General features: G+C 47.9%; 2 protein-coding genes across 2 annotated transcripts in view; both read left to right on the forward strand.

Annotated features, from left to right (window-relative positions):
- The window catches only part of CNRIP1 (cannabinoid receptor interacting protein 1), a 164,578-nt gene that overhangs the window by 120,055 nt on the left and 19,691 nt on the right, over positions 1–24,832 (forward strand). The gene's annotated exons all lie outside the window — the stretch shown is intronic.
- On the forward strand, positions 8,916–19,545 carry C1D (C1D nuclear receptor corepressor). The gene is made up of 4 exons (XM_056856954.1): positions 8,916–9,056; positions 11,833–11,899; positions 13,243–13,298; positions 19,368–19,545. Exons 1-4 carry the CDS (start codon positions 8,916–8,918, stop codon positions 19,542–19,544), a joined length of 441 nt encoding a protein of 146 aa, XP_056712932.1. The 3' UTR covers position 19,545.

The raw sequence follows: 24,832 nt of genomic DNA on the forward strand, positions 1-24,832 counted from the left end.
TCTATTAAACATGTAGGTTCTAGGTATTTTATTTTGTTAAAAAAGACTTCTTAAATTGATGTGGTAGAGAAATTATTGGGGGATCACGCCACCGTTCCACCGATTCAGGGTCCACAAGGTGGCAAATATAAAAATATTTACACCAGGGGTCCCCGACCTTTTTGAGCCTGAGGGCACCTTTGGAATTCTGTCAAGGTGTGGTAGGCGCAAAGTAGGGTCGCCAGCTTTGGGTTGGGAAATACCTGGAGGTTTTTGGGGCAGGGAGGGAATGCAATGCCATAGAGTCCAATGGCCAAAGTGGCCATTTTCTCCAGGGGAACTGATCACTTTTGGCTGGAGATCAGTTGTAACAGCAGGAGATCTCCAGCCATCACCTGGAGGTAGGTGACCCTAGCGCAGCCACAATATGGCTCCCACGGGAGGCAGTGCCAGCCACAAAATGGCTGCTACAGCTTACACACAGAGAAGATTCTTGTGCTGGGGTGGCAGCTACTGCCAAAACAACATGTTTAAAAATTTGCACAGTTAGCAAATCTCCAGTAGCTGATTGGAAGCCCCAGGTGGCTCCACCCACTTCCTAAAAACACTTGCTGGGTGCCAGGAAATGTGTTGGCAGGCACCATGGGGCCTACAAGCACCACGTTGGGGACCCCTGATCTAAACAATTACAATATTATTAAAGTTATAACATTCAGTTACAAACACATGAATAGATAACTATGGAATATCTAGGGTGTTAACCAAGGCATGAACACATTCAATTTTTTTGTCTAACTGCGGAGAGAGATCATAGAATCAGAGTTAGAAGGGACCACTGGGGTCATCTAGTCCAACCCCCTGTGGAATGCAGGGAATTCGGGTTGGTGTTAATATGGTAAAAAGAGCCCCATTTATCCTTTGGTCCCCACGAAATGGTGCAGTGTGTCGTCACCCTGCCCTCTAGTGGCGGAGTGTGAATATTGCAGAAAGGAAGCCCCATAAAGCAGGTTAAGAACGGAAAGATCTGCTGAGACATCAGCCCTCCTTTATTCCCTGTTTCAGCCAGGATCAAATTTTCCTGAATGCACGCTAACCTCATTCCTTGGTCATTTATGCATGGCCGCTGCAGCCTCCTTTATTCTTTTTGCGGCCAAACAGGGTTGAGCCGACAAGGAATGAGGTAACGTGCGTTTAGCAAAATTTGATCCTGGTTGAAACAGGGAATAAAGCGACCGTGCGTTTTTGACCATCGACTCCGACAGTATCTGAAGCTTTTCGATGGGCTTCTTGGACAAATAATGTGTCCTGAGTAGCATCACTGGAGAGTTATTAAGAGCGTTGCCGTGAAATCCCAGAACAATCGGCATTTAATCATCAAAACAATTAATTAAATAATTAAAATAATGTTTGTATTTTTTCTTTTTGCATCTATCAAAGAGCCAGCGTGGTGTAGTGGTTAAGAGCGGTGGTTTGGCGTGGTGGACTCTGATCTGGAGAACCGGGTTTGATTCCCCACTCCTCCACATGAGCGGAGGAGGCTAAGCTGGAGAACCAGGTTGGTTTGCCCACACCTCCATATAAAGCCATCTGGGTGTCCCTGGGCTAGTCACAGCCCTCTCAGCCCCACAGCTCAGTAAAATGAGTGCCCAGATTGCTGGGGGTAAAATGTAGATGACTGGGGAAAGCAATGGCCAACCGCCTCGTAAACAAAGTCTGTCTAGTAAATGTCGGGATGTGACGTCACCCCATGGGTCAGGAATGACCAGGTGCTTGCACAGGGGACCTTTACCTTTCACCACATGAAGCCAGCTGGGTGACCTTGGGCTAGTCACAGCTCTCTTAGAGCTCTCTCAGCCCCACCTACCTCACAGGGTGTCTGTTGTGGGGAGGGGAGGGGAAGGGAAGGAGATTGTAAGCCGGTTTGATTCTTTGATCCTTAAGTGGTAGAGAAAGTCGGCATATAAAAACCAACTCTTCTTCTTCTATCTAGAATGGAGTTCCTACAATAAAGGAAGATTAGTTTGCAAAGATAAAAGAGGCTCAAAAAGTCTGTCTTAGCACAGCACACATTTGCCTTTGTGTCCTTTGCCACCTTTCGGTTATGAACAAAGAGCAACGCTGAGGATGGATGCCGTTTCCGCCTTTGCCTTCCCCACGCTTGCCAATAAAGCTCTTCCCCTTGGCTGTAAGTTATGTCCATTCAATTTCTTCAGGAGCAAGTATAGATTGTGCTATACCCGGGGAGCAGAGTTGATAGTGCAGCACCTACTAAATCACATTCTCAATATTCATCCCCAATAAAGTTGTCTAATTGAAAGAAATCCATATTGACAACCTGACAGGAAGGGTCTGGTATTAATAGTGAATTTTGAATGATTTTTGCTTGTAGTTACTAAATCCAAACGCTACGGCTGTGTATCTTTTTGTAAAAAAACCCAAAAAAACCAGCAAGGATTCACGAAGTCTGCACAAGGGTTCTTTCCCCTTTGCTTAACACTTTCCCTGACAAACCAGATGAGTTTCTGGCTAAGAAGCTCCAAACTGATGAAAAATCACAGTTTACACTCTTGACTGCTAAATTCTGCGCTGCAGCTATTCAAATACGGCTTACCCTGACTCCAACTCTTCTTCATGCATGAAATGAAGTTGATGGGGCGGCAATCAGGATTTTGTACAGTGTCAATTGGCCCATAACCATGCAGAATACAAGCAGCTGCACGTTGTCACACCTGTGTGAAAACGGAGGGGGGTTAGTCCACCAGAAAAAGAAAAAAAAAGATTTACCTGTTCAGTTTCCTACCTGCCCCACAGAGAAACCCCACCGTTAAGGCAAACTCGAACTTCCAAATGAACAGGAAATAAAAACGGTTATCTGGGTACTTGAACTCTCCAGCCTGGTAAATTCCAAGACTATTTGGGGGATCGATCCATCTTTTCTTGCAAGTTTCCCCCCCCCCGTATCCACTCCCTTCTGGAGTGCTTCGCGTTTAAGACACTTCATGAAACTTGAGTCGATAATTCAGACGTTGCCTTTATTGCATTCGATCATAAGGGATAGGAGAAGCGCAGAGGTGAAATATATCGCCGATGAAACAACAGCGTCAAGACGGAATATATTTGCACACCTCCAGAGACCTCCCCGAAGAGAAGGCGAAGATGCCTTTCAGGGTTAGAGCGCCAAAGTGTTAACACTGGAAAGGGGCTTTTGAATTACGGGCCGGTATTTTCTGTTTCTACTGAGCAAAGTTTGAAGCTTTTCTCTAGCCTAAAGTGACTGCCTCCAATCTGTGGCTTTCCCTCCAATTTGAGGAAGATCTGGGAGATCAGTGCTTGGGAATTAGTTGCTGTTTTTTATAAGGCCCCAATTCCTGGAGATTTGGGGGTGGGTTTGGGGTAGGGGGGAGACCTCGGCAGGGCATAATGCAACGCCGCCCTGCAGGGGGAAATAATGCAACGCCGCCCTGCAGGGGGAAATAATGCAACGCCCCCCACCAGGGGGAAATAATGCAACGCCGCCCTATAGGGGGAAATAATGCAACGCCCCCCACCAGGGGGAAATAATGTAACGCCCCCCACCAGGGGGAAATAATGCAACGCCGCCCTGCAGGGGGAAATAATGCAACACACGTGTCGAATAAGGGAATGAAACCATAAGCCAGCGACGGACGGCTGCCATTGCGGGCCGTCTCCCGCCCCCGCCTGGAGGCTGGCAACCCCCTTGCAAAGCGCCCCCTCCGGCTGGCGGGGGCGCTGCAGGCGGGCCTGGCGCGGAGTGACCCGGGAGCCCCGCCCGGCGGCCCCGGCCCGCCCCGCCCGCTTCCGCCCGCCTCGGCACGCCGGCCGGCAGGTAGGGAGGGCTCGTGCAAAAGCGCCCCCGTGGCGCGCTGCGGGGAAGGGGAGCCCGGCCCAGGAGCAGGGCACGGGGGGGGGGGGGCACGGAACATTGCACGTGGCGGGGTGGGGGTGACCGTGGATGCGGAGGGGCTCTCCGAGAGCATTGCAGGGAGCCTGGCCCAGGAGCATTGCACGGGGTGGGGGTGAGGGTGGGGTGGGGGTAGAGTCATCGGATCCCCGAGTTGGAAGGGACCCCCCAGGGCCAGCTAGTCCAACCCCCTGCACAACGCAGGACATTCACAGCGACCTCCCCTCCAGACCCAGGAGATGCCCAAGATGCCCAGGAGCATTGCACGGGGTGGGGTGGGGGTAGAGTCATCGGATCCTCGAGTTGGAAGGGACCCCCAGGGCCAGCTAGTCCAACCCCCTGCGCAACGCAGGATATTCACAGCGACCTCCCCTCCAGACCCAGGAGATGCCCAAGATGCCCAGGAGCATTGCACGGGGTGGGGTGGGGGTAGAGTCATCGGATCCTCGAGTTGGAAGGGACCCCCAGGGCCAGCTAGTCCAACCCCCTGCGCAACGCAGGATATTCACAGCGACCTCCCCTCCAGACCCAGGAGATGCCCAAGATGCCCAGGAGCATTGCACGGGGTGGGGGTAGAGTCATACACTCCTAGAGTTGGAAGGGACCCCCCAGGGCCAGCTAGTAGCCCAACCCCCTGCACAGTGCAGGACATTCCCAGCTTGCCTCCCCTCCAGACCCAGAGGATGCCCAAGATGCCCTCCCTCTCCTGTAGTCGAAAAGGGCCAGAGTCCAGTAGCCCCTGGAAGACTCACAAACACATTTTCTGGCAGGGCAGGAGCTTCCGTGAGCCGCAGGCTCACTTCTTCAGATACAGCTAGAATCTCCACCCCCATCTCTCCCCTGGACATCACAGACTCTTCTGCAGACCACACCTCATCCCATCACGCCTGCTATTCACATTGACATACTGTTAACATTTACATACTAATGCTTGTCTGAATTCACTCTCCTCTAAAGACAGATGGATTCACGTTCTGGCTGTATCTGAAGAAGTGAGCCGTGGCTCACGAAAGCTCCTACCCTGCCAGAAAATGTTTTTGTTACTCTTTAAGGTGCTTCTGGACTCTGGCCCTTTTCTACTACTGCAGACAGACTAACACGGCAACCCACTGTGAATTATCTCCCTCTCCTGAACCGCCTAAGGTCATAGAATCCGCATCTGGCCATTGCCTAAAAACCTCCAGGTCTGTTGATGCGGAGGGTCAAAGAGTGCTGCAGCGCTGGGCCAGGCCAAAGGGTCGGGTTGCCAGCCTCCAGGTACTAGCTGGAGATCTCCTGCTATTACAGCTGATCTCCAGCTGATAGAGATCAGTTCCCCTGGAGAAAATGGCCGCTTTGGCCATTGGACTCTATGGCATTGAAGTCCCTCCCCAAACCCCACCCTCCACAGGCTTCGCCCCCAAAGCCTCCCACTGGTAGCGAAGAGGGACCTGGCAACCCTACCAAAGGGGCATCCATAGTTAGCCCATTTCTCTCTTGCTCTTCCTTGTAGGAGTTTAAGGCAGTCCAATTTTCCCAATACAACAACCTTGCAAGGTACAAGAGTGTCACGTGGCTCTGAGGGTCACCCTCCCTGCCCCTCAGCACTAGGGTTGCCAGCCTCCAGGTGGTGGCTGGCTATCTCCTGCTGTCACACTTTATCTCCAGGTGACAGAGATCAGTTCCCCTGGAGCAAATGGACACTTGGGCAATTGGACTTTATGGCATTATACCCCACTGAAGCCCCTCCCCAACCTCCGCCCTCCTTAGGCCCCACCCCCCAAATCTCCAGGTAGTTGCCCACCTGGACCTGGCCACCCTACCCAGCATTCCCCGTGGCACTGTAGGGATTTGAACCTGCATCTCTCTGATCCTACAGTTGAGGTAGCCCTGCTAGTCCGCTACCTTGAAAATAAGCAGGAATCATAGGGTTGCCATCTCAAAGTTGGAAAACTCCTGGAGATTTTTTTTTGGGGGGGGGGTTGCCTGGGAAGGGGAGGGACTTCAGCGGGGCATAATGCTGTGCAGCCCACCCTTGTAAGCAGCCTGTTTTCTCCAGGAGAACTGATCTCTGTTGCCTGGAGATCAGTTGCAATTCTAGGAGATCTGGGCCCCACCTCCTGGGGAAGCCTGTTCCACCGAGTACCCAGCTTTCTGCGGGTAAAGTGTAGATAACTGGGGAAGGCAACAGCAAACTCCCCCTGAAACAGTCTCGCTGGTAAACGTCAGGATGTGACGTCACCCCAGGGGTCAGTATTGACCCAGTGAACACATGAACACATGGAGCTGCCTGATACTGAATCAGACCCTGGGTCCATCAACGTCAGTATTGTCTACTCCAGGGATGGGGAACCTCAGGCCCGGGGGCCGTATGCGGCCCCCGAGGACACTTTTTGTGGCCCTCGGGAGCTCCGGGGCCCTGCCGCAGAAGCGCAGCACAGGGCAGCCCTCCCTGAGGGTGTTCCTGGGGCCACGGCTTGCAGGGGCACTGCAGCACCCTTTGGACTGCCTCTTGCTGACTGATGGCTGTTGGTCAGCGAGAGGAGGGGGAGGGACGCTTCCTCCAAGGCAGCCCCCTATAGCCGCAGCGTGCAGGAACGCCGGGGCACGCTGTAAGCCCCTCTTGCTGCCTGTCAGCTGTTGAGCAGTGAGAGGGAGGGGGGAAGAGGCCCGTGGCTACCGGCGGCAGAGCATGCACGCAGGAGACGATTGGGCTTCGGGGGGCCTTTTGTGGACTCGGGGGGGGGGAGGGCATGGAGCCTGGGGCCAGGTCGCGTGGGGCCGGCGGGTGTGTGTGTGGGGGAAAGGCTTTTCTCTCTCCCTCTCTTTCTGTCTCTTTCTTTGTCCCCCTTCGTCCTTTTCTTTCTCCCCCTCTTTCCATTTTTTTCTCCCTTTCTCCCTTTTCCTCTTTCTCTGTTTTCCTTCCTTCCTTTCTTGCCGATCGACCGCGGGCTGCGCCCCCCTGGCGCCTCATTTGCTCGGTCCCACCGCTGGCTACTCTCCCGCCTGGGAGGCGGGGAGGACCAGGGGCGCTCTCCAGGCCTTCCCTGCATGGCCTCCCCTGGGGTTGCCAACCTCCAGGTGGTGGCTGGAGACCTGGCAACCCTAGCCTCTCCACCCCCCCACCGGGAGATCTACACCTGGTATGGCCCCCGAATAATGTTATAAATGTGCAAATGGCCCTTGGCAGGAAAAAGGTTCCCCACCCCTGGTCTACTCAGACCTGCACCGGCTCTCCAGGGTCTCAGGCGGAGGTCTTTCCCATCACCTACTTGCCTGGTCCCTTTAACTGGAGATGCCGGGGGTTGAACCTGGGACCTTCTGCATGCCAAGCAGATGCTCTACCACTGAGCCACAGTCCCTTTAAGAACATAAGAAAGACCATGCTGGATCAGATGGAAGTCCATCAAGTCCAGCGGTCTGTTCACACAGTGGCCAACCAGGTGCCTCCAGGAAGCCCACAAACCTTTACCTTAACCATGTGTGGAATCATTTGGATAGCTATTTCTGAATAATAAAAAGAAAAGTAATTCAGTCTTGGCAAAAGCCACATAGCAAGGGGGTGGGGAGCGTAGGGGGAGGAAGTGGGCCAGAAACAAATCAAGTTCCTTCTTGTTGTAAAAGAGTACCTTTTTTGTATAATTTGAAGCAATTGTTTCTGTGAATTAAGTAAGTGAAACAAACAAGAGTCTAGGATTGCCTGCGGATATAGGGAGTCATACGTACGGCCTTGTTTCTTCTGGGCGGGGCTTGTCCCGTAGTTGCAGATGTGCCGTTCGTGTGTTGATTTTGGCAGCCAGATGTTTTCTGGAAACGGGTGGTGATCCCACGCGTTGAAGGTTAGCACGCTTGTCGTTTCGCTGTTTAAAAAGAGGGCAGATTTCTTAGCCCAGGGATCCCTGGCGTGGTGCCTGCGGGTGTCACGGCATCCGCCAACACCTTTCCCGGTGCCTACCAAGTGATTTTAGAAAGTGGCCAGGGCCAGAGCTCTGGTTGGCGTCGCAGATTAAAAAGCGTTCCATTAAGCAGAGCATTTCCAGGTGGGTTCCACCTCCTGCAGCGCTCACCGTACCATAAAACATGCATGATAAAAAACCCTTTTAAAACCATTAAAATCAGCCGCCCGCCCAAACACACATCATTAAAACTGTTAAAAAACAGAGCTGAAATACATACCAAACACAAAGACAGTAATTAAAATATTGGTTAGGAAGGGGAGGATAACTGAGGGAATGCCAAGTGAAACAATAAAAAGTCTTCACGCGCTGGCGGAAGACGGCAACCGAAGGGGACAGATAAATCTCCCTGGGGAGAGTTCCAGAACTTGGGTGCAATGACTGAGGAGGCCTTCTTCAGTCTTCACCAAACTTCGGGGTTCATGCAAGGGCAGTCCCTTGAAGCTACCCTGAAAATTTGGGAACTCTACCTCCAAAAATGCCCCCACAGGAGCTTTTGGGGGGGGGGGAGAAATCCCTTAGACTAATGGACTCGATTTTTATTTTGTTAAACCCAGAAACAGCACTGAAATACCCCTTTACCGGTAGGGGTATTTGGCTTATTCCAGGTTTACCCCCCAAAAGTGCCCAATAAACCCGAAATTTACCGATTTTTTTCTTTTTTTTTGCACAATCCTAGTTATTATTGTTTGTTGAATAAGGGCCCAGTATTATGACCTATGTATCTTAGGTTTCCAGCTCACGTCAACATAGCTCCTTTTGTTTGACTTATCACCATCAATTAAACAAACCGGAGCTGCTCTTTCATGTTATGTATTAAACGGCATCATTCAGGTGTTCGTTGCCATGTGAAAAAATCCAGGGGATCTTCCGGCCAGCACATTTCCCCTTCTAAGAAGTCAGCTAGTGAAAGATTTTCTGGCAAATCCTAATTCATCCAAACCACGGGCGGGGGTTTCCTCTCTTCCCTGCAAACCAGGATTAAACCATGACTTTTGTAGGGAAGAATGGAGGCTGTGTATCTCATGGATTTTCATAATAAAATTTATGCCCCGGTTCTTGCTTGCAGGGTGGGGAAAATGTCTGAAACCCATCCAGCAGCGGAGGAATATCCAACAGAGATCCAGGATTACCTTTCAGCCTTCGAGAAATCTCTCGGTTCTGTAGATGAGATGCTCAAGACAATGATGTCCGTGTCTAGAAGCGAACTTCTCCAGAAGGTAAGGGAGACACAGGCAGCTTCTGTCTGTTTGGATAATGCGGCAGAAGCTCTACACAATTTAATATCAGACTTGTCCTTGTGTGTGTGTTAAGTGCCGTCAAGTCGCTTCCAACTCATGGCAACCCTATGAATCAATGTCCTCCAAAATGTCCTATCCCTAACAGCCTTGCTCAGGTCTTGCAAATTGAGGGCCGTGGCTTCCTTTATAGAGTCAATCCATCTCTTGTTGGGTCTTCCTCTTTTCCTGCTGCCCTCAACTATTCCTAGCATGATGGTCTTTTCCAGTGACTCTTGTCTTCTCATAAAGTGACCAAAGTACGACAGCCTCAGTTTAGTCATTTTAGCTTCTAGGGTCAGTTCAGGCTTGATTTGATCTCTAACCCACTGATTTGTTTTTTTGGCAGTCCATGGTATCCGTAACTCTCTCTTCCAACACCACATTTCAAAGGAATATACTTTCTTCCTATCAGCTTTCTTCATTGTCCAGCTTTCACACCCATATGTAGTAATAGGGAATACGACGGCATAAATTAACTTACAACGGCCTTACACTCCAGAATCTTTTCTAGCTCCTTCCTGGCTGCCCTTCCCAGTCTCAATCTCCTTCTGATTTCTTGGCTGCTGTCTCCCTTTTGGTTGATGATGGAGCCAAGGAATAGAAATTCTTCAACAATTTCGATTTCCTCCTGGTCAACCTTAAAGTTCAGCAATTCTCCTATAGTCATTACTTTTGTCTTCTTGATGTTCAGCTGTAGTCCTGGTTTTGCACAGTTCAGGTTTGATTTGTGTTTTTTGGCGGTCCAGGGTATCTAACACTCTCCTCCAACACCACAATTTAAAGGAATCTACTTTCTTCCTATCAGCTCCCTTCTGCACTGTACTGCTAAGATTATCCAGAGGCCAAAAAAGCCAACATAACACTCTGGTCTAGAACTTGCTAGAACTGAGAAAAAGCCTGACTGCTAAGACTTCGTTAAACCGCTATGTTATCCTTTCCAACGGTACGGAGAACGCATCTAAAAGAATATCTAAACTGTCTTCCCCCCTTCTTTTCAATACCAGCCCAATTCGCCGCCTGAGGTCTTTCTACACGCATCTGCGTACCTGAACATTTAAAACCCAATTTGTAATTTCTTGGGGGCAAAAATAAACCTGTACGTCAGGGACTTTTCACCACCCGAAGCCCTTCCACGCACAAATGAATTATGAAGCAAGCAGTCTTGACAACTCAGCCTTTTGACAGCATCTGTGTTTGGTCTTGTCAGCTGTATGCTCACGTAACCAGAATTTCCTGGAAATCCTGCAGGGGGAACATGATAGATTGAGTTTGACAAAAGCCAAAGTTTCTCATTGCTTAGAGAGAGAACCTTCACAGTCCTGCCTGCGTTATGCCTTAAAATAACCGGTTGCTCCACCCTCCAGATCACATGCAGACAGGAGGGGTCCCCTTGCTGGCTATGTGGTTGCTGACATAGGGGGCTAAAGCCACTGTCCTGTGAGGAGAGGTTGAAACGCTCAGGGCTGTTTAGCTTGGAAAGAAGGCGGTTAAGGGGAGACATGAGAGAGGTCTGTAAAATTATGCATGGTGTGGAGAGAGTGGACAGGGAGAAGCTTCTCTCCCTCTCTCGTAATACCAGAATGCGGGGTCATCTGCTGAAGCTGGAGGGAGAGAGATTCAAAACAGTTAACGGAAGTATTTCTTCACACAACATATAGTTAAATTGTGGAACTCCCTGCCCCAGGATGTGGTGATGGCTGCCAACTTAGAAGGCTTTAAGAGGGGAGTGGACATGTTCATGGAGGAGAGAGCTATCCATGGCTCCTAGTCAAAATGGATACTAGTCATGATGCATGCCTATTCTCTCCAAGATCAGAGGAGCCTGCCCGTTATATTAGGTGCTGTGGAACAGGCAGGAGAACGCTGCTATAATTGTCTTGTTTCTGGGCGTCCTAGAGTCACAGCTCACTCCGAACTCTCTCAGCCTCACCTACCTCACAGGGTGTCTGTTGTGGGGAGGGGAAGGCGATTGTAAGCCGCTTTGATTCTCCTTAAAAAAGGAGAGAAATTCAGCATATAAAAAACAACTCTTCCTCCTCCCCTTCTTCCTCCTCTTCTTCTTCTGCCTTCTCCTCCTCCTCTTCTTAATATTTTGAGTTCCCTCCTCCCTGAATTATTTTTTTAAACCAATTGGATTTTTCTACAAACCTGGAGATTCACCGACGTTGCAGAATCCGAAATTGTAGGTACTGCTGGCTCAATTGTACCGGATTCTCTGATCTGCATGGGGCACCAGTCCTTGGCTGTTAGATGAAAGGATTAGCTCTCCTTCCCCCCCCTTGGCAATTTGAAGAGTTTGTTTCAATATCCCAGCGGTGTTGTGGGTAGGGAATCTTTAAATGGAATACTTTTAATAGCCATATCAGACTCAACGGGGTCGCCATAAGTCAGCTGTGACTTGACGGCACTTTCTACCACCCTATCGGAGTCAAGGCCCCCAGATGGTAATGCCATAAATTTTGTCCTAACGAACTTGTTTTAAAAACATGCAGTTATTGGATATGGGCTGTTGGGCCTGAACAGGTCAGCTGAGACCAACTGATTCCCCCCCCCTTCCCCTTGCCTGAATTCTTTAACGTGCTGCTGTAAACCTGGAAGGGAAAAAAATTGGCACTGTCTCTGTCCTACCATTCTAATGGGGTGTTCAATGCCCTCTTTTCTGACGTTTTAGCAAAGCAGAGCAAATGGAAATGACGGTTTCATCTTTCCATTTTAGCTGGATCCCCTTGAACAAGCAAAATTAGACCTGGTCTCCGCTTATACATTGAATTCACTGTTCTGGGGTGAGTATGTGTATATTTTCGGGGAGGGGCTGTGGCTCAATGGTAGAGCATCTGCTTGGCATGCAGAAGGTCCCAGGTTCAATCCCCGGCATCTCCAGTTCAAGGGACTAGGCAGGTAGGTGATGTGAAAGACCCCTGCCTGAGACCCCGGAGAGCCGCTGCCGGTCTGACAATGCTGACTTTGATGGACCGAGGGTCTGATTCAGTTTAAGGCAGCTCCATGTGTTCAGTTAGGGCTGTCGCTTAACTTTTGTTGAACTACTTGGTTAAACTGGACTCTCTTCAGCTGGGTATCAGTTTCAACCATTTCGTGAAAAGACGGCAGTCTTACTTCCACTTACATCTTCATAAACAACACTAAAAATGTTAGTTAAGCCTCCAGTTTTTTAATAATGTGTCTTCTGTTTCCTTTTTTGTTCTTTGGTGTGTTACTCTCTCATCCTGCCGCCATTTTCTCCTGGCTTCTAACGCCCTTTCCGTCCAGCTGAGGGGCCCTTTCCTTTATGTAATGTGGACGGGTCCGCAAAGCCCGTCTTGCAACCGATGTGCATGGTAGCGATTTAAGTCAGGGGTGTCAAACATGCACCCCAGGGGCTGGATCTGGCCCCTTGAGAGCTCTTCTCTGGCCCACGTGCCAGCCGAGGCAGCCCCCCCCCTCATAGAATCATAGAGTTGGAAGGGACCACCAGGGTCATCTGGTCCAACCCCCTGCACAATGCAGGAATTTCACAACTACCTCCCTCCCCACACACACACACCCAGTGACCCCTACTCCATGCCTGGAAGATGGCCAAGATGCCCCCCCTCTCATGATCTGCCTAAGATCATGGAATCAGCATTGCTGACAGATGGCCATCTAGCCTCTTAAAAACCTCCAGGGAAGGAGAGCTTACCACCTCCCGAAGAAACCTGTTCCACTGAAGAACCGCTCTAACTGTTAGAAAACTCTCCCTAATGTCTAGACGGAAACTCTTTTGATTTAATTTTAACTCGTTGGTTCTGGTCCAACCTTCTGGGGCAACAGAAAACAACTCTGCACCCTCCTCTCTATGACAGCCCTTCAAGTACTTGAAGATGGTTATCATAGCCGCTCTCAGTCTTCTCCTCTTCAGGCTAAACATAGCCGGCTCCTTCAGCCTTTCCTCATAGGACTTGGTCTCCAGACCCCTCACCATCTTTGTTGCCCTCCTCTCTATCTGGGCTGGCGGGGCATGGGCCGAACAAGTGACATTTATGTCATATCCGGCCCTTGTAATAACTGAGTTCGACAGTCCTGATTTAAGTATTCAGTAGGTATTGCTATCACTGTACCCTTTCTGACAAACAAAAATTGCTTCTTGCAGTATACCTTGCCACTCAAGGAGTTAATCCGAAGGAACACCCCGTAAAACAAGAACTGGTAAGATTCTCCATTTTTAACCCATTATTTTAGTGCTAACTTCTGTTTTAATTTGACAAGGGCTTGCCTAATATTAAATCTGAATTTAAAAAAATAGGTTTATCGTGGATGGATTAATAATCGTGACATGCACTTTTGATATTGAAATGTTTTTACAGTCTTTTATTCCTTACAGCAAGCCTGTGATGTAAGGCCCCATTTTAGCACAGCCTTTTCCTGTTAGGCATCTCGATATAAATTAATCTTGTCCAATGGAAAAATCGATTACTTACTTTGAACATGAAGTGCCTCCTATGCGAAGGAACACCCTCTCTCCTGTAAGCAAAAAACTAGTGCTGCAGGGAATGAGTCGAGTTGCAGTCTCTCTCCCCCCACCCGATCTCCAAGTCTCTACTTGCAGAAAAGCGAAGCATTTTAAAAACATTGTTTTCTCTTCTTCTCCCCTGCCCCCATGAGCCTGAAAAGGAACCATGTACGGTTTTATCTGTATATGCGCAATCTCAGAAAGGTGTTGGTTAAGGGGAGACATGCTAGAGGTCTATAGAATTATGCATGGTTTGGAGAGAGTGGACAGGGAGAAGCTTTTCTCCCTCTCTCATAATACTAGAACGCGGGGTCATCTGCTGGGGCTGGAGGGTGAGAGATTCAAAACAGATAAAAGGAAGTATTTTTTCACACAACACATAGTTAAATTGTGGAACTCCCTGCCCCAAGATGTGGTGATGGCTGCCAGCTTGGAGGGCTTTAAGAGGGGAGTGGACATATTCATGGAGGAGAGGGGTATTCATGGCAGTTAGAAAGGATACTAGTCATGCTGCGTACCTATCCTCTCTAGTATCAGAGGAGCATGCCTATTATTTTGGGTGCTGTGGAACACAGGCAGGATGGTGTTGCTGCAGTCGTTGTGTTTGGGGGCTTCCAAGAAGCACCTGGTTGGCCACTTTGTGAACAGACTGCTGGACTTGATGGGCCTCGGTCTGATCCAGTATGTAATCAGACTATGGGGAAAAGGCTCTGTGGAAGCTCTGAACTAATAGAGAAACGTGTTGGCCCACTTACCGTGTGACTCTCCTTCGTCATGTTCCTGTTGGCATCTGGCCCAGATCTTTGTCACACTCTTCAGGAGAGCGGCCAGTGTGTATGGCCAAAGCCATATGTGGTTTGGGACCAGCGTACCTGAAGCACTGCCCACTCTTTTATGAACCTGCCTGACCCCTGTGGTCAGCTTCGGAGGCCCTGCTTTGGGTGTCTCCGCCTTCTGAGATTAGGCAGGTAGCAATCTAGGACAGGGTCTTCCCCGTCATGGCACCAAAGCTCCAGAACTCTCCCCAGGGAGGTTCATCCGTCCCCTTCGATTGCCGTCTTCGGTCAGCAGGTGAAGACTTAATTTTGTTTCACTTGGCATTCCCTCGTGGGGTAGTGAGCGTGGTGTAGTGGCTAAGAGCGGTGGTTAAGCCAGCATGGTGTAGTGGTTAAGAGTGGTGGTTTTGGAGCAGTGGACTCTGACCTGGAGAACTGGGTTTGATTCCCCGCTCCTCCACATGAGCGGAGGAGGCTAATCTGGTGAACCAGGTTGGTTCCCCCACTCCTACAAATGAATCCTGCTGGGTGACCTTGGGCTAGTCACATTCTCTCAGTCCCACCTACCTCACAGGGTGTCTGTTGTGGGGAAGGGAAGGAGATTGTAAGCCGGGTTGATTCTCCTTTAAGTGGTAGAGAAAGTCGGCATATAAAAATCAACTCTTCTTCTTCCTCTTTCTTCTCCTCTTCCTCTTCTTGTTTCCCCCCTTCCTAACCAATGTTTTAATTACTGTCTTTATGTTTTGTATGTACTTCAGTTCAGTTTTTAATAGCTTTAATGATTTGTGATTGGGAGGGCGGTTGATTTTAATAGTTTTAAAAGGTGATTTTTACCATGCATGTTTTGAATTGCTAGCTGTCCTGGAGGCTCTTGTAAGGGCAGAAAGGCATGATACACATTTAGTAAATATATATTTCTTATACATTTGGGCATACATGCCTTCTGTTTGGAGCTGGAACGCACTGGCAGTGGGACCCCTTAAGGGCCTGCTTAGCATATATTTTGCTTAACTTTCCACTTCCGGGAGAGAAACTCAGGGCGTGCGTTTGTTCATAATAACAGCCTCTGTCTCCAAAAGTTTCAACCTTGCTGAAATCATAAAGGGGTTACAAGTTAAAATAAGATAATCCTTTTTCCTTCCTGTCTCTTCTGAGAGTTGGATTGTCTTCCTCGACCAGCTTTTCACTTACGGAATGGAAAAAAGGAAAAAAGAAAAGAAAGTTGCATGTCTAATAATTATTTATAACTTCCAGGATAGTGTGTTTTCCTATAAATACTTGGTCTCGCGTTAATCTCCCAGGCTACCTTTTCTTACTCCTGTATGACTTTAAAAGTATCGGGTGGTTGATTTACTAGCAAAGATGGGAAAGATCCCCCTCCCCTTTTTCCAATTCGTCCATTAATTCATTTTCTCAGCAGTAAAGAATCCAGTTCGGCAACAAAGCTAAAAGCTTTTTTGGCACCGATTGGGACGGGTGCCGTCCAGTAATTCTGCATTAGTGACATATTTACTGCCTGTAATAAATCTTTTGGGTTTGTCTTTATATTCCATTTAGATGCAGGAGTACAGTATAGAAGATCTGGGGGTATCTTGGAAATTCTGCTGACTTTAAAAATCAGACCGGATGATTTAGTTTGGAAAATGTTGGCGGGGCGGGGAAGGGCGGGGGGAAATCCTCATTGGATCGGATTTATGGCTGTCCGTCAGAATTGGTCCTTTAGATATAAATATGAACACTATATAGTCTTCAACGCTGGCATAGTAAAAGCATGTCGCTAGGCGGAACGTAACCACAACGAATTGCGAAATACAAGGTTACTCCTGCCTGTAGGTACTCACGTAAACATGGCCTCCTTTGGCACTCTGAATATATTCCTTTGCAATGGAAAAATGGGATTTGTTCAGTATCTCTTCATCTGCAGCAAATTGCTATTCATTCCCCACCACCACTTTTCTTGTGCTTTATCCGTGTGAAATGTCTCGCGTTAGCCTATAGTAAACGTACTCAGAGTTGAAAAAGCTAAATCGGTGCATGTCTTATTTTGTTTTCATTTATTTTGAAACATTTCTGTCCAACTGCCCTCTCGGCGGAACTAAGGCTGTTGGAACTCTCCCCGCCAAAAGGGATTATTCTGTAGCTCTTCTCTTAGTGGGTTGGAGACGTTCTCAAATGAGTATAGGGTGGTTGGATGGGATTGAATAGATGTTCCAGAAAACCATATGTCCTTGTCTTGCATATCGAAGGTCACATGAACACATAAAGCTGCCTTCTACTGAATCAGACCCTTGGTCCATCAAAGTCGGTATTGTCTACTCAGACTGGCAGCGGCTCTCCGGGGTCTCAGGCAGAGGTCTTTCCCATCACCTACTTGCCTGGTCCCTTGAAATGGAAATGTTGGGGATTTAACTTGGGACCGTCTGCATGCCAAGCAGATGCTCTACCACTGAGCCACAGCCCCTCCCAAATTGATCAGTTGGTAATAGCTTTCACTGTTAGTTTGCCCCTTAGGAGCATGCGCGCAGACTCTTGTTAGGGATATACACGGTTATTTTCAGAGCGTTAAGAGCGTTATTTTCAGGCCATGAGAATTCATTTCTGGATATCATCTGGTCATTTATCAGCTCTTCTTCCCCGGCGTTGACGTCCGGGCCTGCCATCTGTTCCGATCAGTAGTTTCCACCATCCCAGGGGCGTCATATAACATCTACAACCAGTGACACGTCTTTAATAAGATCCGGAGCAGCGAATGCCCATAACTTGGGAAATCTTATTCTGAAAATTGGTTTCAGGCTTGCAAAATACGGTGGGGTGGGGGGAACGGAGCTCAGCAAAGAGCAGCACGTGGAAGATCCCAGGTTCCTCTCGTAAGAACATAAGAAAAGCCTTGCTGGATCAGACCCAGGTCCATCAAGCCCAGCAGTCTGTTCACACAGTGGCCAACCAGGTGCCTCTAGGAAGCCCACAAACAAGACGACTGCAGCAGCACCATCCTGCCTGTGTTCAACAGCACCTAATATATAATAGGCATGCTCCTCTGATCCTGGAGAGAATAGTATGTTAAGAAAGAGGGTGGGGCCATTGGAGGACTTCTGATTGGCCGTTGGAGATCTGATTGGCTTTGCAGATTGAAATAACGTTGTCAGCAGTAACGGATTTTAAAAGTATAGTTAACGAATTATAGTATAATATGATTCTAAATATGATATAATAATAGATTTTTTTCCTGTTATGTCATAACACTCCATCGGAAGTCCAATGGTGGAGGGCACTGTGGTGGGGGGATGGGATTTGGATTCAGGGCACGAAATGGCCTATAGAGTGATTTGAATATTGTATTAGCGGATAAATAGTGCGCTGAACATGTAATTTTTGTTTTTCTTTTTATGTATATGTATTTTGTATTTTTTTCTTTTTCTTCTTTTTTTCTTTTCTTTTTTTTTCTTTGTGTTTATTATGAAAATAAAAAAAATTTATATATATAAAAAAAAGCAGTAACTGCCACCACCATGTTTGTTCTTGCTCTCTCTTATTTCCCTGTGTATTTTTTAAACCACCCCTCTTAAACCCTGCCCTTTGGCTTCCTCTGTGTGGTTGGCTCCGCCTTCGGCAGCAGCCATTTTGTGGTTGGCTCCGCCTCCGGCAGCAGCCATTTTGTGGCTGCGCCCACCACCCTGGATCAGAATTCCAAAGGTGCCCACAGGCTGTAAAAGGGTTGGGGACCCCTGAATTAGGTTATTGTCAGGCCTGGTTGTAGTTGCTCGGTTCTGTGGCCTGGTGAAGGCAAGTTTGTGCTTGGGTTAGAGCTGCGCTCGATCGAACGGGTTGGATCCAGACTAAACTTTCCGCTCATGGGAGGCATTTCTGTCAGCAGAACCGAACTTTTCTGCGTGCCCCTCTCTGCTGCAGCCCGCCCAGCTCCCCAAAATGCAGCTGGGGGGTGGGTTCGGGGGACCCTCAAGAATGGCATGAAGGACAAACTGGGGGCCCTGTTGCAGGAAAGGGGAACTGAAGAAGAAGAAGAGCTGGTTTTTACATGCCGACTTTCTCTACCACTTAAGGGAGACTCAAACCGGCTTACGATCACCTTCCCCACAACAGACACCCTCTGAGGTAGGTGGGGCTGAGAAAGCTGTGACTAGCCCAAGGTCAGCCAGCTGGCTTCATGTGTAGGAGTGGGGAAACAAATCCAGTTCACCAGATTAGCCTCCGCCGCTCATGTGGAGGAGAGGGGAATCACTCCTGGTGGAAATTATACCTTCCCTTCCATTAAGGGGGAACTTAGTCTGGATCCAACCCAATAAAATAGATTAATAAACTGAATCTTCCCTTGGATGATTTGGTAATTTTTTTAAACTAATGTTCCTTTTGTGTGTCTTGAGGCTGTTTGTCTCCTGCAATAATTTCTTTTTTTGGGCCTTGTCCTCCTAATTAGTGGTAGCTTTGTGAAAATCATCTTCATGTGCTTCAATATTTTTTTTTTAAAGGACATTTATTCAAGCTGTGATTAAGAATCAGGTATAAGCATTTACCAAACCGATCAGCTAAAATACCTTTAATTTCTCGATGGCCTTAATTTTTAATGCTCTAAATGTAATGAAGAGACCTGCGTTCCAAGCTATATTTTATTAATTTACTTTGCTTTACTTTCTTCATTTATACCCCAGCGGGGACCTAAAGCAGCTTAAAACGTTAACCCCCACAATCGTTAATCCTCACAAACGTTAATCCTCACAACCGTCTCCCTGTAAGGTAGGCCAGGCTGAGAGTGTGCGACTGGCCCAAGATCACCCAGCGAGCTTCCAAGGCAGAGGGGGGATTTGAACCCGGGTCTCCCAGATCCTACTCTGACAGCCTAACCATTATACATGTAAACAGAAGACAACACACACTGCTTTATACCATCTTTGACGTTCCTTTGTCTTTATTCTTACGCCTTTTTTTTCTTTTTTTTGGCTCGGTAATTTTTATTTCCCCCTTGTGTTTCAGGAGAGAATACGAACGTACATGAACAGAGTGAAAGAGATCGTGGACAGGAAAAAAGCGGCCAAGCTGGACAAAGGCGCCGCGTCGCGGTTCGTGCGGAACGCGCTGTACGAGCCGAAACCGCAAAGCGAGGCTGCCAAGAAATCTCCTCTTCAGGCAAAAAAGAAGAAAACACACTAGGAGTTCCGTGTTTCGTGGTTATTGTGTACAGGGGGAGATAATATTTGTTTTTAAATATTTTTTATTAAAGTTTTTAGGATACAGAAAATAGAGAGGGGGTAGAAGGGGGAATCATTTAGTACAAAACAGTCTCCTCCGAGCCTTCACCAAAAATAAACTTAACAAAGTTAAATTATAAAATTATCAAAGTCAGGTCTTATTCTTTGGTCTGGATCTTTTTAAGGCTTTCAGCTAACTTATAAAGCCACTCGATAATTCATATCAAAAAGTGATTCTGGCAATCTCTTATTTTCTACACATACTCTCTGTATGTTCTGTTCTAGATTCCTTTTATATAATGTGAACATAATTATCCTATACTAAACATCGCTTACATTTATTACATCCTAAAGTGTTCTTACTACAAATTTCATCTGCTGATCTAGCAAGTTTTCTATCTGCTATTTGCGTAGTAGTCGTAGAAAGGTTGCCATTTCAATTCAAATTCTTCTGTAGGAGATAATATATTTTTAAAGGGTGCTTTCGTCCATTTTATATACAACGGGAACCCATGTTTTGATGATGAATACGTGATAAATGGCAACTTGAGACGGCTTTCTCTTCCCAACCCTGATATTCCAACGTATTGTGACCAAATTCCTGAAAACGGGATCTCTGTAACCAGACAGCTGCGCGCTTCTGGCTTTTTAGTGAAGCAAAATACATGAATGTTCAGTTTAGCCTGCAGTCCTGCTTGGATAGGCCATAACCTCGACCCCTTTTTGATACATAAAATGACCAGTTATTCGTACAAGAGCTGTATTGCAGTAAGTCCTGCAGTGCAATTTCCAAATTGAATCGAACAGTGTTCTAAAATATCAGCCCTCTCCATTTTTGTGGTGGGGTTTAAGTGAAGCCAGATGAGTTGCGCATCTGTGCGCTAAATACCCTTTTGGATACAATGGTACGCTTCCTTCTCGCCGGTTCCCCAACCTAAACTGGCTGCCCCTCTGTACAGTTACTGCCACCCCCACCCCCGCATTGCTATCAGGTGTCCCCCCACATTGAGAAGTGACCCCAGTTGTCCAGGACAAATCTTGCAGATATCAGGGACTCGCAACACCCTTGTCGGATTTTCCCATCTGATAGTTCACGAACGATATTCTGGGCTGGGACTGTAATGTAAGACTGTACAAAGATAACTGTTGTTTCACATTTGGCAAAAATAATAGTGTAAAGTGGTGACAATTTTGCTGCTCTGTTTTACAGTAAAGACCGAGCGCCAAACAAATCGGTGTTGGATTTATTTTTGATATTTGGGGGGGGGCAGCATGCAGAAAGGTAGGGGCTGAGGAACATACGACTTCTTGGTGTGGCTCAGTGGCAGAGCATCTGCTTAGCATGCAGAAGGTCCCAGGTTCAATCCCCGGCATCTCTAGTTAAAGGGACTAGGCAGGTAGGTGATGTGAAAGACCCCTGCCTGAGACCCTGGAGAGCCGGTGCCGATCGGATTAGACAGTACTGACTTTGATGTACTGAGGGTCTGATTTAGTATAAGGCAGCTTCATGTGTTCATGTGTGATGGGCCGACACCTAGGAAAGGTTCTGTCTTCTGGGCCAGTTAAAATTCTTGTAGCTGCTGCCAAACGAAGCACCTGAATTTAGCCTGTTGTAGCAATGGTAAGCTCTGAGGGGCCATTTCAGAGCACTTGGCCCCACCCACTTTCTAATAACACATAGTGAGCATGAGGAAAGGTTTCAGTAGGCACCATGTTGCCCACAGGCACCACGTTAACATAAGAACATAAGAAAGGCCTTGCTTGATCAGACCAAGGTCCATCAAGTCCAGCAGTCTGTTCCCACAGTGGCCAACCAGGTGCCTCTAGGAAGGCCACAAGCAAGACGACTGCAGCAGCAGCATCCTGCCTGGGTTCCACAGCACCTAATATAATGGGCATGCTCCTGTGATCCTGGAGATAATAGGTATGCATCATGACTAGTATCAGTTTTGACATGGATAGCCTTCTCTTCCAGGAACATGTCCGCTCCCCTCTTAAAGCCTTCCAAGTTGGCAGCCACCGCTCCATCCTGGGGCAGGAAGTTCCACAGTTTAACTCCGCGTTGTGTGAAGAAATACTCCTTTTTATCTGTTTTGAAGCTCTCACCTTCCATCTTCAGCAGATGACCCCACATTCTAGTATGAGAGAGGGAGAAAAACTTCTCCCTGTCCACCCTCTCCATACCATGCATAATTGTATAGACCTCTATCATGTCTCCCCTCAACCGCCTTCTTTCCAAGCCATACAGCCCTAAGGGACCCCTAGTCTACTCAGTCTACTCAGACTGGCAGCAGCTCTCCAGGATCTCAGATAGATCCCCATCACCTACCGCCCGATCCTTTTTCAAACTGGAGTTGCTGGGGATTGAACCTGGGACCTTCTGCATGCAAAGCAGTGGCTCTGCCACTGAGCCACTGGACCTCCCTGCATAGCTGCTATTTATAAAGTGCGGGGGGAAATACTTTGGAGTTTCGAACACAAAACTTCCAGATCTCCACTAGTCTAATCCTCCGTTTCAGCTTAGTGTTCTACGCAACAGGTCGTGGCTCAAATCCCGCCCCGCTTCCAAACTGGACTACGACGGCATCAAATAGACTTCTGAAGGTTAGCACGCCTGTCAGCAAACGCTGACCGGACTTGGAAAACCAGCGCTTGATCTTAATGGCAGCTCTCACGCGACATCCACTAGCATTCAGTTGAACTTTTCCCATCACTTGGGCAGGATCTAAGCCTTGGTCCTCTGCTGATTCTGTGAACTTAGGCAGATCATGGGAGGGAGGGCAGGAAGGGTTGCGTCAGTGTTTGGCTCCCGTGGCCTTTTTGTACATGCCCAGGGTAATGCTGATCGCCACTTTGGGGTCAGGAAGCAATTTCCCTCCAGGCCAGATTGGCCAGGGATCAAATGGAGGTGTTTTTTTTTCAGTCAGCAATGCTGACTCTATGACCTTAGGCAGATCATGAGAGGGAGGGCATCTTGGCCATCTTCCGGGCATGGAGTCAGCATCACTGGGTGTGTGTGGTGGGGACGTGTGATTTTCCTGCATTGTTCAGGGGGTTAGAATAGAATCATAGAATCATAGAGTTGGAAGGGACCACCAGGGCCATCAAGTCCAACCCCCTGCACAATGCAGGAAGTTCACAACTACCTCCCCCCACCACACCCCCAGTGACCAGAAGATGGCCAAGATGCCTTCCCTCTCATCATCTGCCTAAGGTCACAGAATCAGCATTGCTGACAGATGGCCATCTAACCTCTTCTTAAAAACCTCCAGGGAAGGAGAGCTCACCACCTCCCGAGGAAGCCTGTTCCACTGAGGAACCGCTCTGACTGTTAGAAAATTCTTCCTAATGTCTAGACGGAGACTCTTTTGATTTAATTTCAACCCGTTGGTTCTGGTCCGACCTTGAGCAACAGAAAACAACTCGGCACCCTCCTCTCTATGACAGCCCTTCAAGTACTTGAAGATGGTTATCATATCCCCTCTCAGTCTTCTCCTCTTCAGGCTAAACATACTCAGCTCCTTCAACCTTTCCTCATAGGACTTGGTCTCCAGACCCCTCACCATCTTTGTTGCCCTTTACTGGACACGTTCCAGCTTGTCTACATCTTTCTTAAATTGGGGTGCCCAGAACTGAACACAGTACTCTAGTTGAGGTCTAACCAGAGCAGAGTAAAGTGATACCATCACTTCGCGTGATCTGGACACTATACTTCTGTTGATGCATTTGCCTTTTTAGTTACAGCATCACACTGCTGACTCATGTTCAGTGTTTGGTCTACTAAGACCCCAAGATCCTTTTCACACACACTACTGCTCAAACAAGTCTCCCCATCCTATAATTATGCATTTGATTTTTCCTACCTAAATGCAGAACTTTACATTTGTCTTTGTTGAAGTGCATTTTATTAGTTCTAGCCCATTTCTCCAGCCTGTCAAGATCATCCTGCATCTTGGCTCTATCTTCTGCCGTATTTGCTACCCCTCCCAATTTAGTATCATCTGCAAATTTAATAAGCATCCCCTCTATTCCTTCATCCAAATCATTTATAAAGATGTTGAACAACACAGGGCCCAGCACAGATCCCTGAGGAACTCCACTAGTCACTTCTCTCCAAGTGGACGAGGAACCATTAACTAGCACTCTTTGGGTACGATCTGTCAACCAGTTGCAGATCCATCTAACAATAATAGGATCTAACCCACATTTTCCCAATTTGTCAACTAGAATACTATGTGGAACCTTATCAAAAGCCTTACTGAAATCTAGATAAACTATGTCTAGGGTTGGACTAGATGACCCTGGTGGTCTCTTCCAACTCTAATTCTATAATTCTACTCATATCCCAAGTGTATCGATTCAAAGGGTAGCCACGTTGGTCTGCAGTAGACCAGCTAGATTCGAATCCAACAGCACCTTGGAGCCCAACCAGATTTCAGGGGGGGTATGAGCTTTCGAGAGTCAAAGCTGAGAAAAGGGAGCTTTAACTCTCGAAAGCTCATGCCCCGAAAACCTTGTTGGTCTCTGAGGTGCTGCTCGACTCGAATCTAGCTATCCCAAGAGCTTGTCTTGCCCTACCGATTTTGACTTAATTGCACATAGTTAAATGGTGGAACTCCCTGCCCCAGGATGTGTTGATGGCTGCCAACCTGGAAGGCTTGAAGAGGGGAGTGGACATGTTCATGGAGAAGAGGGCTATTCATGGCTACTAGTAAAAATGAATGCTAGTCATGATGCAGACCTCTTCTCTCCAGGATCAGAGGAGCAGGACTACTATATGAGGTGCTGTGGAACACAGGCAGGATGCTGCTGCTGCAGTCATCTTGTTTGGGGGCTTCCTGGAGACACCTGGTTGGCCACTATGTGAACAGACTCCTGGACTTGATGGGCCTGGGTCTGATCCAGCAGGGCTTTTCTTATGTTCTTATGTTCACAGAAAGCTTTTGGGGAAGTAAAATGCCAAGCAGAATAGGCCTGCCCTCGGCATCCCCGCGGGATCGATCTAGCTGTGTGAATTGAGGCCCGGCCCTGGTTGAAAGTGTGCCAATTTGCCCTGTTTCACACTCAATTGGCGTTGGTTCTCTTTATCGTCTCAAGCATGATTCTCTCTTAAGTGTGGGTTTTTGAAATCAGGACATGTTAGATTTCCCCCGTTCTGCTTCGTTGAGAGCAGTCCTCGCGGCTGTTCTGTAAATTCACTTTGTAACGCAGTCCCATCTCAACTAAGCTGTTTGACGAGTGCGAGATGCT

This window comes from Euleptes europaea, chromosome 10 (genome assembly GCF_029931775.1).
Source record: "Euleptes europaea isolate rEulEur1 chromosome 10, rEulEur1.hap1, whole genome shotgun sequence".
NCBI lineage: Eukaryota > Metazoa > Chordata > Lepidosauria > Squamata > Sphaerodactylidae > Euleptes > Euleptes europaea.